General features: G+C 37.3%; 2 protein-coding genes across 5 annotated transcripts; one reads left to right on the top strand and one right to left on the bottom strand.

Annotated features, from left to right (window-relative positions):
• Window positions 1-12: 12 nt before the first annotated feature.
• On the top strand, window positions 13-8,454 carry LOC135167578 (WW domain-containing adapter protein with coiled-coil homolog). Of its 4 annotated transcripts, none has more exons than XM_064130900.1 (11): window positions 13-149; window positions 625-658; window positions 1,217-1,457; window positions 3,423-3,508; window positions 3,635-3,715; window positions 3,800-4,022; window positions 4,885-5,591; window positions 6,203-6,344; window positions 6,434-6,660; window positions 7,131-7,258; window positions 7,367-8,454. In XM_064130900.1, exons 1-11 carry the CDS (start codon window positions 109-111, stop codon window positions 7,443-7,445), a joined length of 1,989 nt encoding a protein of 662 aa, XP_063986970.1. In that variant the 5' UTR covers window positions 13-108; the 3' UTR covers window positions 7,446-8,454. The 4 variants fall into 4 exon arrangements, with proteins under 4 accessions (XP_063986970.1, XP_063986969.1, XP_063986972.1 ...); XM_064130899.1 differs by having other exon boundaries at window positions 3,632-3,715; XM_064130902.1 differs by lacking the exon at window positions 13-149 and having other exon boundaries at window positions 643-763; window positions 3,632-3,715.
• On the bottom strand, window positions 7,421-16,635 carry LOC135167577 (nuclear pore complex protein Nup153). The gene is made up of 3 exons (XM_064130898.1): window positions 16,234-16,635; window positions 11,030-15,216; window positions 7,421-10,621 (listed from the first exon to the last, which is right to left on the bottom strand). Exons 1-3 carry the CDS (start codon window positions 16,303-16,305, stop codon window positions 10,546-10,548), a joined length of 4,335 nt encoding a protein of 1,444 aa, XP_063986968.1. The 5' UTR covers window positions 16,306-16,635; the 3' UTR covers window positions 7,421-10,545.
• Between the last annotated feature and the right edge of the window lie 1,409 nt (window positions 16,636-18,044).

Below are 18,044 nucleotides of genomic sequence, written 5' to 3'. Positions count from 1 at the left end.
GAAAGAAAGTTGACTGTTAAATAAGCGTTAATGTTGTTTTTATGACATTGAATTAGAGTTGAATAATACTAATCTGAGACCGCGAATTTTCCAAAGACACTGGCATTGATGGTAATGCATGCGAGGAAACCACAAAGGATCAGCGATGGGTAGGGCTCCCAACAACTTGAGAGACTTTGACTTCTCTCTATCCACTCAAATTATATTTTTTTCCCCTCCTTGCAAAAAAATCTATTCCCTCTTTACCTCACCAAAAATCATCGACTCATTATTTTTATTCCCAACTCACTCACGTCCCATCAATTCATTCCAAATTATTCCCAATTTTGATAATAGAAAATTTCAGTTTTTTCCTGTTTATGGAGGTGCATTTTTTGGCACTAACAGCATTTTTTCCTTATGATTTCTATTGTCTTACCTTTATTCATTCATTCCTATTCTTCCAACTCTACTTCATCCGAGATAAATTATCCCATTCTCCTACGATCATTTGACTTTTCTCGTGTTCAATTAATTCAACAACTCCCCTCCCCTCCCCCCTAAATTGATTGGTTTTAATTAATGATTTTTTCTCGCAAGTTGTTGCTCTCTAGTAATTCAGAAAATTTGTTTTTGTGATTTCAGGTACTTTGAAAAGCACCAGACCCATCCCTACCAGGTAAATATGAAGTCAAATGTCGAATTGGGGAATGTTTCGTGATGATTTGATGTACAAATAATTCCCGTCCATGAATTGTTCATTGAAGATATAAAACTGGTCTTGGTAATGCTTCAATAATATTGTGGGGGGATTATGTCGTGAATTTTGAGGTTTAGGAGCCATTCGAGTGCCATTTATTGCCACAGAATCGATTTTTTTCAGAACTCCCTTTGTATCTTTCTACAGTCGATCCTTGTTTCATCTTTAAGTTTATTACAACTGGTTATTATTTATCGGATTATTCGAGATGATGAGTTTAATCAGCAAAAGTAGAAATTAGACAGTTCAATTGGGGTAAATAAAAGGCATAATGGGAATATGTAGTTTCGTCGAACATAACCTCAATCTATGAAAAATCAATAGTAGTTTGACTGAGTATTTGGATGCTGATAATGTTCTCTGAATCATGAGTTTCACCCAGGAAAAAGTAATTGAATAGTGTTGTTCAGCATTGAACGTTGTTGGGGGTTTATTAAACAAATGATATTGAAGGTTTTTTGGTATCTTTTTTTGCAGAATGCCAAGTACGGCAGTTCTAAGGGTGGCTACTCCTCGTCAGCAGTGTCATCGGATGGACGTTACGAGGGACGTATGCGAGACTCACCAAATGGTAATTCATACAGCCCAGCTGGTGGATTGGGTATGGGCATGGCTGTTGATCGCGACAGTCCACGTAGCTACACATCCAAACCTCTATACAAGAAGGAGAGAGAAAACAGAGACTACAAGTTATCCTCCTCTAGGGACAAGTATTCCGGTGAGTATTCTTTAACCTAAAGTCATGGAAAAGAGGAATATCATGAACAAATCGGGGGTTTCAGAGTTCTTCAGGGTCTTTATGTTGGAAAGCAGAAGATGTTCTGCAAGTTTGTACTCTTTTCTTTATTGGTCGACGGTTGATTAAGGACTGACAGTAAATCGAAAGTATTAATGAACTTGGGAAAGCTTCAGGGTTTCTATATCTTATACATAATTTCAAAATATTAACTATAATTTGCTGAACTGCATAACAAACGGTGAATTCGTAGTGAATATTGAATTCAATTTATGACAATGCTATTGAGTGTGTAATGGCACTTGGAGATCTCTTCAATGTTTTGAGTGATTTACAATTGGAGAGATAATGTAATGCTACCGTTCAACAATTTATCTTTCTGATTTATTTATGGAAATATTAAATTCAAACTGAATATTGAGCGAGTAGATTAGTTCATCACAAAATCTTGAACCTTAATGTGAAAATCTACTCAAGATTTTTAATGATCAGAATCTCGGAAACTCATGCAGTCACAGGCTTCAAGGTTTCTATTCTATTTTCTTCAATTATCGGTTCGTGATGATCAAATAGTGATTGTTACTTGAGTTAAAGATATTCAAGTATCTATTGCAATTCTGTACAGAACACACTATCGACGCAACAATTTGCTACCGTCAAATTGGTCAATTAAATTGCATGAGACAATTTTTAAAAGAGAATTACGAATATTCGGTGTCATGATAATTGGATTTTATACGGGAATGCTACGATTTTTAACACTCGTTTCTGAATGAATAATTGACATTATTATAATTCTTACTTAAATCAGATTTCAGAAAATTATGTTCAATTTGCATATCAAGATTCGTATTCAGATCCTGTAAAGTTGAAATGATGAAAATATCGTCGAGTATTTACAAACTTAACGCCAGGACAATGGAATCGAAAGTAAAATGAATGTTCGATGACAAAAATAGAACAATTTTTCAATAGATAAGAATAATCCGAGCACTTGAATATTCGTAATCTGGAAGTGATGTCATTCCAGGTCGAGAGATGTCATTCCAAACTCTCAATTTCAACTGCTCCAATCCTTCCAGGATTTCAAAGTTTGGTCTTAATTTTTTCTTCCTTCCCTTCTGTACCACCGGGAAAAATCGTGTTTGGGCCGACAAAATTGTCAGTCTCAAATTACCAAAAAACTAATGATGTGATTCAAATTTGAAAGTCTCCACTAAATAGTTTTTTCCAACAAAATATGTAGTTCTAGGTGTGGACCCTTCATACATCCTTGGCTGTGTTTTTCATGATAAAAGATTCTCTTGTAGAAGATTTACAATCTACCAAGAAGTCTTTCGTACCAAACTTACCATAATTGCTGTCATCCGAATGTATTATTTATTCACGCGTCCATCCATTTGCCACTGGAAGGCCACCCCTTGGAGACAGTCAATAAATAATAATAGTCCATATTTTACCGGCTATTATTAAATAGCTGGAAAGGCAAACCCTCTTTTCATATAAAACGAGTATTTCCATTTGAAAGACTAAATCTATTTTTAGAATAAAATCTGTGAATCTCACCTCTTTGTTCGCCCGTTAGGTACAACGAAATCTTTTTAAAATCATTTTTATAGTACACATAAAACTTGTTTTATGCTTGAACTGTTCATAGATGTTCGTACATGGAAATTATTCCTCCCTGGAATTCAAGACAGTAACTGAAGGTGTCAGGAACTCAATGTTCCTTCCAATGTTCTTTCATTTATTTTGTTCTCCTTCAATTTAATTTTCTTGCCTCTTTAATTGTCTCTTCATTCACTGAATATTTAATTTAAAATAAATATTCGATGGAGGTCGTCGACAGCATTCCAGGGTTTGAAGAATTGTAAAAACCTTTAACTGAGTGAAAACTCATGGAAGCACGTGATTGCATATTTAAAACCATGAATTACACATGTCTAGATTGTGCAAGATCTCCGAAGGACAAAAGGAGTCGAGACAGTCGGGATTCAGAGCATAGGACCAACCATGATAGGAGTGGAGGCGAGGTAAGAATTCTGTTGATTACGATTTGGTTGTGAACTGGTGAAGTTGACTCTCCATTAGCCCCAGTTCTTCATCCTTAGAGTCTGGCCGCAGATAACAATATTCATTGATTATATTCCCACAAGCAGATTTTACATCCCATAAAATTGTCATCGAACTCGTCCCGAGACTCATCGTTGCGCAAACCGGTGGCCCACAATTCCTGTCAGGTAATTATGCAAATATTTTAATCTCAATAATTTTCCTGTTCTATGCAACTGTGATGATTTATTTATCGCCAAAACTTACAATAGGATAAACGGGGTGATGAACGAGGCGCTGGTGGTGGCAGTGGTACTGGTGGTGCGATGGAGAGGACAGCAAGATTTGGTGATTGGTCTGAGCACATGAGTTCGTCTGGTAAAAAGTATTACTACAACTGCAAGACAGAAGTGTCACAGTGGGAAAAGCCACGTGAGTGGATTGTACGGAATGACAGTAGACAACGTCAATCTAATGACTATTCATCTAGGTCAAGTGAGTATTTTCAAACATTTTATTTGAATGTATTCATTATCATGAAATGTTTTATCTCGATGTTTATTCAGTAGTGAAGTTGGAAAATAACACAATGAGTCAATTTGTGGTATTTTCGTGAATGAAGAATTATCTGTATGATGAGGAAACTCGGAGGAAAGTTTTAAGAGACCTTTTTACAGTTTTCTTGTAAAATTATTATTTTTTCGATGAGTGAATAGTTAGTGAGTAATTAGAAATTTCCATTCTCATTTATTAGTTCAGGGGGAATTTCCCAAACCAGGAGGAGTAACTCAATTCATTGACAAACATTATGCCATTACTTTATTTTGGATTGGAAATTTCTTCAGCTTCATGTTGCAATTATTTGTTTGTTTTTGGTTGAAATGGTTCTCATTGAAGATTTCAAAAGAGGTCTCCGAATCTTATATTAATAACTGATTTTGCAGAAACTCTTTCTATAGCTCTCGTTCTCTTTAAGTATGAATTTGCTGAAAAACATTTTTCCATGACCTTGAAAATATGTGAACAACAAATCATTTTCGAGGAAAGTTTGGAGTTTTTTTGTTTGAAATTCATTCAGTTTTCTTGCTTGCATTATTCGTTAAAAAGTTCCAAATTTCAAATTATTTAAATTTGTTCTTCGAGACATATTTCTAAATCGCGATGAGTAATTTTCAATAGACAATTTGAGTTAAAATTCTATTTCTCAGTCATCAACATTTGAAAATAGTCTTAACGCTTCGCTACTGAATCATTCATCAATAGTTGAAATATTCACATTATTCTCATCTTCATTGATTGTAAAATTCCATGAATGATTATAACAAAAGCCAAATGACAAATGACACTTGTTTATTAGGTCACGATAAACATTCCAACTCGCGATCAAACAGCAGTAGCAATGTACGCGACAGTAAATCATCAATTCGACAATCGGATAAACGTGAATACTGGGCATCGTGTAGTGGTAGTGGACCAGGTGGTGGTAATAATGGTGGTGGTAGTTGCAGTAGTGGTAGCAGCTCGAGTAAAGACGAAATAGCAACACGTGAACGTGAAAAAGAACGTGAATTACGTGATAGAGAGCGTGAACGTGAGATACGTGATCGTGAAATGCGTGATCGTGAACGGGACAGAGAAATGCGTGAACGTGATAGGGATAGAGACAGAGATTGTAGAGATACAGCGAGGGATATCGATATTGGTCTTGAGAGGCAGGCGCAGGATATGGATATATCGCCTGGTGATTCAACACCAACGTCTGAGCCACTTAATTCTAGTGGTCATGATACACTGCCACAGGGACCCGTACTCCTTGCAACAGCGTTACCTCGATTAGCATCTCATCCACCATCAACACCACAGACACCAGGAAAATTGGCAACATCACCACAACAATCTGGTACCCAACAATCTGCTAATACTAATGCTGGACCTGGACCACCGGTTACACTTGCCAGTTTACCTAGGCTTTTATCCCAAATTACTGGAAGTAAGGAGCAGACGGATATTACACCACAGAGAGCATTGCAAACTATTCAAACTGCTATATTACTGTCTCGACAGGTGAGTGAAAATGAAACTCAATGTACTTAATTTCTTAACAAATTGTCCGCTTGATATTATTAACATTCTTCACACTCGGAGTATATTGATCTTCCTCGTTGCTTCCTAGAGATCAATTTCGAACATCATCTGTTACTTCCGATATTTTTTAACCCGTGAAATTCTTTGGTAGTTTTGTAGTCAATCATAGCAATCATTTAAGCTCTATTGGACATAGATGTCGTACGTTTTTTGATTACTTAATTATGTAAACATTTCGAGCATAATATGGATATTATACTTTTTGTTCCAATGACTAGTCCGTCAGTTTTAAAATGGGCTCTTTTCTCATTGTTTGCACAATAAAAAAAATTCGAACAATTTTTGTTAATTCGACGATTGTCAGCACACGAAGACTTTTTTATAATTGAACCGCTTAGAATCACAGTTTATAATTCAGCCGTTTTATTCTTATATTTGAACTGAAAAGCTTTGCAAGAAGGCTTTCAAATCACTCTCGTTATCGTTGTAATCAATCTTTTAAGCCAAGAGTCATTGTAAATAATGGATTAAAGTACTTTGACGATCGTGATGAGCATTTAAAATTCATTCCCCTGGGGATTTTATTACAGCAATCAGGGGGAAATGAACGTGCTGGTAGCAGTGGTGATGTGATGGCACCCTTAAAAGTCGACACAAGTGGTAATGTGGCCAATGAGGGCCCACCGACACCAACTCATTCGGAGACTCAGGATTGCATCGATGCCAGAAAACGTAAGATTCTTATCATGTTTGTATTCTTTGTTTTTCGACATTCTCATGGGATCTGTATTAATTAATGAATCATTGGTTTTGGCGGATAGTGGGTAGTCCAGGAGGAGCAAATTCCAGCGTTCAGGGGCTTTGCTCACTTCAGGGAATCAGTTCATTTGGTACTCTTAGCAGTCTTGGTAGCAGTGGAGGTCTTCAAGCTCTGTCCAGAGTTCAACCACCCCTGACGCCTTCATTAACACCATCCCTCGCTAATCACTACAGGGAAGATTTGACGCAACATGTTCGCGCTTTTCCTGCTGATATACTAGAGAAACAAGTATGTTTATTAACTTGAAAAATCAAGAGCAAATAGAGACGAGTAGATAAAGGCATTTAATTTGAATGAATGAATAATATGAATGAGGATGTTTCGGTTGAGCAAATGGGCAGATTAACAGCCTAGTATTATCAATGAAATTACTTTAGAAGGGCGAACGAACATCGAGATTAAAATGGAAAAAAAACCTGCACGAATTATAAAAATTTTTTTTTAATTTGATGCCCAATCCGAAAATTGTCTCAATGTCATGTGTTTAGGATAAATCATTTATGTTTCTGGGAAAATATTGTTTTACAGAATAATTGTTGCGAGAATTCAATGGATTAATTTTGACCGTTGTCTTAGCAGGCTTTACGATATACTACTTGAACTTTAGTGTTATATAATTCAGATTGTTGGATAATGAATGGGAGGGTTCACGAAGTTTTAAGCAATTAATTGATCAATGAATGATTCTGTTTGATTAGGCGCAAAAACTTAGTGAAGAAGCACACACAATGGGCAGTTTACAGTGTACCCGGGTCTCCGCGGAACTGAAGACTGCACGATCGATAGTGAGGCTGACCGAAATTCAAGCGACCCTGCAGGAACAAAGGTAAGTAACTGGAAAAATTACCTTCAGTGCAGTGAATGCTCACACAACCGTATTTTTTCATTTCCCATTGGAGTCATATTTTCTATGTTACATTCACTCTTTTTCCAGGATATTATTTCTCCGTCAACAAATCCAAACGCTGGAGGAGCTGAAATCCCAAAATTCCTTCATGTCTGATGATTCTTAGTTTAAGGGACTTTATAAAGAAGAAAAAAAAATAATATTAATGATTATTAATAATTGAATAATATTAATTACCTACGAATCTAATTAAATTCATTGCAAGCAAGAGGAAAAAAAAGGAAAACAGAAAACAAGAATAAAACATAATTAATATTCTCATTAATATTGAAGTAATTAAGATTGTACCTAAATTATAATATCATTTAAATAGAAGTGATATATGGGAAAAAGGAAAAAAAATGAAAAAAAAAATCTAGCGAATGATGACTGGGCTGCCCAGAGAGGATGGGGCTGAAAACTTCACTGCTTTGATATTGAATCAGTGAGTGGGATCAATAGTCGTTGATCTATTTTTTTTTTGTAAACATAAAATTTGTTTAATCCTTTTTATCATTGTCACCAGAAAACTCTCCCATTTTTTCATACTTTTTATTATATTTTATTGTTTAATTACTAATATAATATTGTGAATTTAGTTGACTATTTTTCTGGATGGTGGAGCATTGTTTAATAGCATTTTTTCTGTTTATATTGCACCTCTCTGGGAAGCACACGAGGCCTATCCAATCGATAAAAAGGAAAAGAAATATTGTAGAAAAATCAGTGAATTTTGAGCCGACTCTCATCGGCATCCAAATAATGATTGACAAGGAAAAAAAAACAAAAAGGGAAAACTTGTACTGAATTGTATATCTGAATTGTCCACAATTGTCTTTGTATTATTACCTATGTTGTACGTGTCAATGTTTCATATCTTTGACAAAGAAAAAAAAAGAAGTCTTTAAGATGCGGCATTTTAACTAGTTGAAAAGTTTTTTTTGTTGTAAAACTCAATAAATTTCGTGCCACTCTCGGTCTATGAGAACGATGAAAAGAAAAAAACACAAATGAACAAAATGAAACAATCATCACATTTAATTATTTATTTACACCATTTTGTATTTGCTATGGATGAAACGTGGGAAAAAAGAATTACGTAAAGATGATAAATAAATTTAAAAAACCGACTTGCAGCCACCGATTTTCTTCCTAAGTTATTAATTTTGTTCTTGAATGTAGGGCTTTGCTCCAATTGCCATTTGTAAAACAAACGGTGTAGAAATGAAGAAAGAAGAAATAAAACACGAGCAAAAGAAGAATAGCTAATAAATTAAAAAGGAAACTTTTCGTCTAGATTGATGTTGTTATTTTTTAGTTGTTAAGAAATAAATGAAAGAAATAATGATAACACTCGAGTAGTATCTTTTCAAGGAAAAAAAACTCGTTTATTGACTTTTACATTCTTATTTATTATTTAAGAGGAGTTTGCTTCTTCCTTTTCACTTTTTGCTAGAAGACAAAGTAGACAGATGGTGGTCTTTCCTTTTTTTTTTACAATAACAATGTTTCATTTTTCACTTCTTATTATCTTCTCGTCTGAATGAATCTTCAGTTTTTGTTTTTTTCTCTGAATAATCTTGAATTTGAACCGCAGTTGATAATAGCAAGAAAATAAACAATCGTGTGAAAATATTACAGTTAAAAGTGTAAAGACAAAATCAGAAAGATAAACTGAAAAATACATATTCGAAGACCGTTTCTGTAGTTTTGTGTTGCTCATTTTTTTTTTCAATCTCTAAACTATTATTTTACATTACACAATGAAAATGTGATTTCTCTGTTCATTTTTGTTTCTGTATTTACTCAATTAATAATATTCATACACCTGATTCCTACGGTAAAACACTCAACATTGTTATTTATTTTATTTATTCTTTTATTAAATTCTAAACACAAAAATGGCATTCAGTTCATGTGTTTTTTTTTCTTCACTTATCAATAGGATTATCTTCATCGATTTTCTTCACATTTTCTTTATATTATAAAAAAAATATAAAATTTCATCTACTCAATGGAAACGATTGGGTGAAATCGTATCTCTTTGTACTATCCGAATGCCATTTTCGTAAAATTATGTTACATATCCCTCTTTTATTTTGCTTACTTTTTTTTTTCATTCTCCTTTAGATAATCATTTTTTTTTTAATTCTTAATCCTTTATTCTCATCGTCAGCTCCAAGGCACAGTGTCACGGCTATTTAATTCAATTTTATTCACCATTTTTAACATAATTAATCACGTGAGACTGTCCTCGAGTGAGCGAGATACCTAACTAAAATATAATATTAGTATATAACTGAATTACTGTCTTTTCTATAGTGGACATGAGACCACTATATGCAAATTAGCAGCGTAACGTCATCCCGCAACAATTTATTTCCATTTTAAAAAACAATTAACAAAATAATGCTCTATCGGGTGCCCATTTGATGGATTTTTTTTTTCAAATCTCATAATTCATTTAATCACATAAAATCAAACGATTTTTTTGCTATTTTTCATTAAATAACGCAACCGACAGTGAATATCTAATAAAAAAAACGTGAAATAATTTTTACAATTAAATACAGGGGTTGGGGAGGGGAATATAATTGTTGAGAGTGGCGTTCCGAATGGCCTATACTTACCTGAGCTGGGTATCAAACGCTTTACACTCAAGCATACCCGCAATTTTATAATTCCTCATTCATATTTTTTACTCTTCCTTCGCTTCGTTTTCTTTTCAATTCTCACCTTCTTGGCAAAGTCTATAAAATCGCCGGCATTGGAAAACAGTTCCAACTGTTGTTTCTCCATTTCATGATCATTCGTTCGCTGAATGAACTCAAATGAACGCCGTTGTCTAACTCTAACATTGTCAGTCATCGTCTTCGTCAAAAGTCCCAGTCTCAATTACTTTTAATGCTTTCACTTTTCCTTTTGTAATTCCTCCTGATAATTTTATAATTAACTCGATGATTTTCTCGTGGTACAGGTGGTTGTTCTTCAAGCACAATGTTTCGCTCAGTATGGAGTTAACAATTACATAAATGCCTGATGCCAGTTATTGGCTATTCATTTTCACTATTTAATCAAATTCATCGCGATTCATGTTTTATTTATTACTCTCACTCTTTCATTTTAGTTTTTGGATTTGACTCACCGTCAATTTGTTACTGTACGTATATTTTGTTCATTTGGTCACCGAATTAGTAGCAACGTGTTGGTTTATCCAGTGGTGAAACTCACGCACGCGGAGGCATACGACGGACAGCTTTCTTTATCTTCCTGGTTGTTGGAGTTGTAGCTTGAGGTGTTGCGCTGAAAATAATAGACATCAATTGATTAATAATTTTTCGTAATTCGTGTACTTAGAAAATGAAAAATTATTGAATTAATTTAGAGTATTTTTATTTTTCAACAACATTGTAGAATTAGAAAAATTACATCCAGTGAGGATTATTTTAAATCACTTTGTTATAATACTATTGTTTGTAAATATTCTCAATAACAATTATTGTTTAAAATTAATATTTTTCGATGAAAATGTCAAGAGGTATTCTGCACTCAGACAATTTTCTACAGAAAATCTCATTGATGAACTTCTTCCTGTCATAAACATTATTCGCTAAATAATCTACCAATCTCCTGGACTCATGTCCAATTCAGGTCACAAATAATTCATTAGATTCCTAAAAAAATCCAAATTAAAAACACTTTTGAACTTACTTGAAAGTAGTTGGAGCATTACCACCAGTGAAATTGAAGGACGGTTGAACAGGCGCATTGAAGTTAAATCCAGACGCAGCAGGTGCAAAATTAAATCCTCCTGAAGTAGAAGCAGAAGACGGAATACTAGGAGTAGCTGATGGTGGTACAGTAGGAGTTCCAAGGTTAAATCCTCCACTGGAGCCAGCACTTATTGACCCCGAGTTCAATGTCCCAAAGGAGCTAGCAGGCGATGGCTGACTGTTTCCAAACATATTCGAAGTAGGAGTGCTTGGCATCTGTCCAAAAGACAGTGAAGTCTCATTCTTAGGTGCATTAAATCCAAAAGCTGGAGTTGGTGTACCACTAATAGCTGATGCAGGCCCTCCAAATCCCCCAAATCCACCACCTTGTGGAGTATTTTGACATCCAGGGAATTCAAAAACAGGTTTAGCCGCACTATTTCCCGAAAAATTGAAGCCTCCACTGGCTTGCGGTGTCGTTTGCGCTCCAGAAGATGCTCCAAACGTGAATAGTCCTGGAGTAGCTGGAGGCACTGGTTCTGCTGGCTTTCGCGAACCAAACATTGGAGCACTGGCAGAACTAGGGCTTGCAAAACTCGGCGTAGCATTACCAAACATCGAACCTGAACCAGATGAAGATCCAAACATTGTATTTGGTATTGCTGGAGTTGCTGGTGTTGGAGGTGCAGTCGTGCTAGCCAGTGGGGGAACTCCAAAGGTTGGTGTTGGAGCACTGGCGAGTGGCTTATCACCACCATTTCCAAAGAAGTTAATATCAGTTGTACCAAAACCAGAGAATTTTTTCTCAACAGGGAATGCAGGCTTCTCAGAATTATTGCTCACTGATGCTCCAAACGTTAGAGCTGGTTTATTCTCAGTGGTGAATTCTCCAAACAGTGTAGGTGCAGACTCTGATTTTCCAAATGTATGGACTGGCTTATTAGCTGATTGAGAAGTTTCCGATGTCTTTGGAGTCTCTTGTGATGTACTCTGAGTTATCGTCTGTGCCATTGGTGCTGGGGACTGGCCGAATGAGAGGACAGGAGTTGACTGGGCCGCCGACACCGGCGGTTTCGAGAATTTGAATAAACTGGGACTTGAAGTTGGTGCTGTCGTTGTTGCAGTACTCTGTGGAGTCCCTGTCGTTAATGTTGGTATTGGTGTACCAAAGGAAATTGATTTCACAGGTTCTGCCTTCTCCGTTTCTACAACGGGATTAAGATTCTGAACCTTTGGGGTTTCTGGCGTTATCTCCGTTGGTTTATTGAAGCTAAATCCAACTTTAGTGTCACTGACATTGTTGAAGAGTGTCTGAATTTCTGGTGTTTTCTCTTTCGATTTGAAAGGCTCCACGGACTTTGGTGCTGGAAAAATAAAAAAATTACCTGTCTTCGTTGACTCCTCCGTTGTTTTGGGTATTCCAACACCGAATGATTGACTTGTTTGTGTCTCTGGAAGAGCAAACGTAAAACCATTGGCTGGAGCCTGAATTGTGGACTTCTCCTCTGATTTACTATCAGCAGGAATTCCAAATTTGAATGTTGGAGCTGCTGACGAGGGCATTCCAAAGAGAAATTTAGGCGTTGTATCATTTTTCAGAGTATCACCGCTGGTTTTTGTATCAGATCCTGTTGCTCCAGGTTTCAATGATCCACAAGCCACACATTCCGTAATGTCTGATTTATTTTGAATCATGCAAACATCACAGGACCAGGAACCTGTTGGCATTTTAAATTTATCCCCAAATCCAGAGGCTGATGTTGATATATTTGGAATTACTGGTGCTGCTGAGGTCATTGAAGATTTGCTGAGTGCCAGAGGATTTGAAGTCGTGCAGCAGACGCATGTGGCTGCACTCGAGTCATTTTTGACCATACACGAAGGGCACTCCCACGTTTTACTGGTATTTGTGGGGATTAATGGAGCCTTCACTTCTTCAGGTTTTTTGGGAACTGGAGCCTTCAGAAGACCTGGTTTGGACGCATTGCAGCAGGGACATGAGATTATGTCAGTAGGATTCCTCAACATGCATCCAGGACACTCCCAGGAGTCCTTTGCAGGTTTGAATTTCTCCATGAGATCGGATGTAGTTGATGGAAGTGACGTAGAAGCTGCTGATGTCAGTGCGTCAACCTTTTTCTCTGATTTAGGTGTCATACAGGAGACACATTTGGTTTCAGATACTGCATTCCTCACTAGACAGCATTGGCACTCCCATTTGTCAGTGGACATTTTGAACTGAACTCCAAATTGAGTATCAGTGGCTCCTGGCGATGGAAGAATTTTTGTCGACGGTGAAAAGGGATTTTCAGAGGTTTTCTTTATCTTAGGATTCTTGCAGGCTACGCAGTGCTCTTCACTCTGATTATTCTTGATGAAGCACTCGCTGCATTCCCAAATATCTGATGCTGATTGTTTAAAGGTACTGAGAGCATCGATGACACTTCCAGATTTTAATTCTATATGATCTGTCTTCTGCTTCTTATCAATTTGTTTAATTTCCTTAGGTCTTGGAGCTGTTGAAGAGCCCGACCACATGAAGTTAGTGGTTGGGGCTGTCTGATTAGATCCAAAACTGAAGTTAATTGAGTTTGATACAGCATTGGGAGTACTGGGTGAACTAGATGTGTTCACTCCTTGATTCTGACTCTTGTTGCTCTTATTATCAGGACTCAGTGGTTTCGAGAATGTGAAGTGATTAATTGTTTTGACAGGACTAGTGGTTTCATTCTGCAATTTGATAGGACTTGAGAATTTAAATGTCGTGCTGGGTATTGAGGATGACTTGGATTCTATTGTTGCTGTAACATTAGTGGTTTTACAACTGGATTGGGGCAGAGAAATGTCAAAGCTGGGTAGACTGGTAATTGGCAGCGATATACTCGGCAGATTAACAATCTCAGGTGGCTCCTCAACGTCATGTTTTTTCTTTCCCGTTGCTCTGAGTTTACCAAAGAATTTCTGATTCTCATTTTCACCTCTCAAATGATACTCGGCTGGCTCTTGACTCACTGAAGTAGTTGGGGTTTGTGGGGGTGGCTCACTGTGAGCTGTGATTATTCTTCTAGCAGCAAGAGTTGTGTCCTGTAATCTCTGTCTTCTCTTCAACTTGAGCATATCTGGTACAGTAGGTACAGCAAGTTCCCTTGTTAAGTGTCTCAATCCAACTCTGGATGTTGAAAGTTGATCAAAAGCCTCATCTCTACCACGTTTTTTAGCTAGAGTAGAATTGATCCCTGGTGTCTTTACTGGTATTTTTTTGGCGTCTGATATAGGAGAAGAGAAATGCTCCAACGCCTCCAAAATTCTCTTGGCTGTTTGGCTCATACCTGATGAATCAACACCTGATGCATTCGATGGTTTCACCTGGACAGATGATCTTCTGGGGACCCTCAACTGGAATTCACTGGTCCCAGCCAAGTTCCTGCGATTCTGTCTCATTGCACTTGTGCCAGCAGCATTAGCACCACCGAATGTGATATTGCCACTGTAGAATGGGGATGACATCACGTTATTACCCCTCTCCAAGGGATGTCCCTCGTTATTAACCATGGAGACGTTGAAACTTGGTCTTCTGGAACTCAAGGACTCTCTCTGACCTGTTATACTATCTATGAACAGAGATCGAGGGGATTGTAAGTGATTCGTGTAGGATAGCTTGTCGTCCACAAGTCCCTTTCGATGAAATTGATTAAGACTGTCTTGACGTGACGCCTGGGGAATTAGGGAGCTGCAGCCACTGGTACTCTCCCCGGACTCGGAATTCTCATCTATTCCATTTGCTGTTCCATTGTTTTGCTGCTGTCGAATGAGATCGGATTGGAGTAAATTTGAGTTCATCATCTTCATGGAAAAAGCTGGAGTGGAGGCGACGAATGAGCGGGAGCCACTGGGGCCAGCTGTCTCTGAGTCTAAAAAATCTACAGTTTCGTCCCGTTGATACGGATCCTTTAAATTTCTAGCTCTTGGTTGAATAGCAAATGTTCCTGGAGGATGTGTCACGTCCATTCTGATTCGTGGACGTTTGGATGGGGGCTGGAGCATTGTTTCACTCATATCGTCTGGATTTTCAGTGTCTTCGTTTGATAAACCACCGTTGCTCGTTGGAGAATTGAACCACTTGCTGATCCATAAACGTTGGGGGATGAAGTCTGTCATTTTTGTGGCCATTTTCTTCACGAACGACTATGAACCGAAAGAATCTCATTAATCACAGCTGAACATGAATTGTCAATCAACTTTTCGTCGATTATCTTTTCCTTTCGGAAAGGTGCGGATTCTTGCATTGTAAATGACGATTCAGCAATAATTTTTTTGTTAACTGATTATCAAATTAATATCTGTGATGATTTTTTTTAATGGAACTAGATTATTTTTTTCATGCTTATTATTGATGGCAACATGACAAAAAATAATTTAAGGATATCCTTGAATACTTTGACATTTGGGGTAGAAAATTTGTTTCATTGAAATGATAACAAAATATTGTTAATTCTTATAATTTTTAAACAGATGTTCTTTTGAAAGCTATCACTATTCAGACAAATTAAACTAGACTAATCTCTAGGAGGATGAAGATCAATCTGCCGTCAGGTAAAAAAATATAAGCAATTGCAGGCGATAAATTTGTTCAACAATATCAAAGAATCGCTGATCATCTGCCTCCTTAAACAATTTATTCTTGGTCATGACGATTTTGACACTCCAGGGTGGGCTGAAAGGGGGTTGGGCTCGTGGGTATGGATTCAGTGGCGCAGTTGAGCGTGCCGCATGATGGTTTTTGAGGTTAGGTGGTCAGAATGTGACCCGTTAAAATGTTGAAAATTGAAATAAGGGATAACCCAACCTGGGATTGGCGCGATCTGACACGTCCGGGTGGTATAATGTCAGTTACATTAACATGTAGATATGTGATGTAGTTGGGTATGTGAACCATACGTCAAATATTTCGTAATTAGACGCAGCAAAGAAGCCTTTGTTCGCAGGTGCAAATTCATCACGAGTTGATGTAGGATGATGGATGTTAGGGTGACCATTGGAGGTTGGAGATGGTCAATGGGTGTTGATGGGCGAGGAATGTCTGGGGAGCTCATAGGCATCAAATGCCCGTTGTTTCAGGAATGATTTTTAGGAATCTGGAATTCTTGGGAGTGCAATTTTTTTTTGGTGATGGCAGAGCAACGAATGATTGATTGAACTCACGTTGTTAGGGTCGTAGGGTTTTTCTCCGTGGGCCCGCCTTCCAGACGAGTTGTTGTAACTTCTTTTGGCCATTGTACACTTGTACTGAGGATTCGATTTTTGTTTCCCTCCTCAATACCGACAATCACTCGCGTATTTTTTTTATTGTACTTGTCTACTGCGATAATCATTCACGCGCGCTGGGATAACGTTTCTTGATATTCGTTTATGCATAACCGGCGGTAGTTGAGTAGTTGAAAAATATATTGTTCACCAGTTACGATAGGATCTGCACTACGACAGTGCAGAACACGCACCTATCTGCACCTACCGCATAGGGCAATCTAGGGCCAACCTAGGGACCAATTTATCCAAAGACGAATGGAGAGATGTGAAGGAATTCGTGGGAAAAAATATGGCGGATGAGCGGGGAGTTGAGTAGTTGAGGCGTGGGGACGATAGGGGGAGGCACTCGGGGGTAGAGTGCTGCCATCTGTAATTTGAAAATTATTTGAGAGAGTTAAGAATTGGGAGAAATTTTTTAATAAAATTATCTAAAAGCACTGCAGAGACCTTTTTAGTCTGAAAGTCATCAGACAGTCGGAATTGTTTTTCTGTTAATTGTCACGTCAATCATCATTTTTATTTTATTATAAAATAAACGGAAAAAATAGTCATTGCGGTCATAACGAAGACGATGGGCTCAGGGATTCAATTAAAAATACATTATCATAAAAATTCCAATCAGAAGAAAATCACCAATTCATTAGCAAAAATATATCGACTATGTCATGACGAATACGATTTCTCCCTCGTTATTTTTTATTCTAACGATCCAAGAATTATGACGTTGAGTTTTTCCCCCCTGAATTAACTTGAAACTTCAAGAATATGAATCTCCATAATTTTTTCCACCGGAAGAAAAATCACGAATTACGCTAGTCGGCAATTTATTTAAAGAAACCGCACGTTGAAAGCGATACATTCAGCCACAAAACTCGCTTGACCAGAATAAAATTTTCGCCAATCTCCTTGAAGCTCGGCGGTTGCAATTAAATTTTAATTAACCATCTTCACATCCTCCTCATCCTAAATCATCTTTCTTCACTGTCAGGAGAACCCCCAGGATTCCGATTGAATATTTCATTATCATCGCAGTAAATCCCGAGTAAAAGTCCCAGCAAATGGCAAGAAAATTGAAGCACCTCAGAAAATCCGACAATTAATTTTTTTTCATCCTCTCCAATTGATTGAAACACCTTTCTAACTCAGCATCTACGTCAGCATCAACTGTGTCATTTACCTGGTGCCCTGTATACTCACTAAATCTTTTTTTTTTTGGGCCTTGACCCGGGGATCACCGTGAATCATCGTCAGTACCTGGTCTCACCCAGGGATCACCCGAAAAAAAACTTTCTACCCCCCCCCCCCCCCTCGCCATAAACACACACAAACCCACATGACGTACATAATCCCCTGAATGAGTCCACCACAATAACACATTTCCCAAATACCAGTTGTGACCTAATGCCTGGATACACCAGAAAAAAAAAAAACTAGTCGAAACAATCGTCGTGATTTGCTATGGGTTTTGTACCGTTAAATTTTGAATATATGACGAAGTGGTATAAGTGTATGTGCTCTTCCATATTCGTACACAGCAAAAAGGAAGGCACGTAGAATTTATGGAAGGTAGTTTTATGAATGTGTCACGCGAGTGTTTTGCATTGTTAAATTGAGTGAATTGACTCCATAGGTGAATCTAACAGTTCCCTCGATGGTTTTTCTATTCCATCGACAATTCGCTGACAATCACGTGCATAAACCCAGTT

The sequence above is a fragment of the Diachasmimorpha longicaudata genome, chromosome 11 (assembly GCF_034640455.1).
Source record: "Diachasmimorpha longicaudata isolate KC_UGA_2023 chromosome 11, iyDiaLong2, whole genome shotgun sequence".
NCBI classification, from domain to species: domain Eukaryota; kingdom Metazoa; phylum Arthropoda; class Insecta; order Hymenoptera; family Braconidae; genus Diachasmimorpha; species Diachasmimorpha longicaudata.
The sequence above is the reverse complement of the archived record's forward strand: the minus strand, read 5'-3'. Positions and strand labels throughout refer to the sequence as shown.

Excerpts from the sequence above, each read along its gene's own strand:
- LOC135167578 (XM_064130899.1), top strand. The coding sequence starts at position 109 with ATGGTAATGCATGCGAGGAAACCACAAAGGATCAGCGATGG. Across the intron at positions 150-624 it reads CCACAAAGGATCAGCGATGG|GTACTTTGAAAAGCACCAGA; the intron begins GTAGGGCTCCCA and ends TTGTGATTTCAG. Across the intron at positions 659-1,216 it reads ACCAGACCCATCCCTACCAG|AATGCCAAGTACGGCAGTTC; the intron begins GTAAATATGAAG and ends CTTTTTTTGCAG.
- LOC135167577 (XM_064130898.1), bottom strand. The coding sequence starts at position 16,305 with ATGGCCAAAAGAAGTTACAACAACTCGTCTGGAAGGCGGGCCCACGGA. Across the intron at positions 15,217-16,233 it reads AACCCTACGACCCTAACAAC|TCGTTCGTGAAGAAAATGGC; the intron begins GTGAGTTCAATC and ends TTCGGTTCATAG. Across the intron at positions 10,622-11,029 it reads AATGCTCCAACTACTTTCAA|CGCAACACCTCAAGCTACAA; the intron begins GTAAGTTCAAAA and ends TATTATTTTCAG.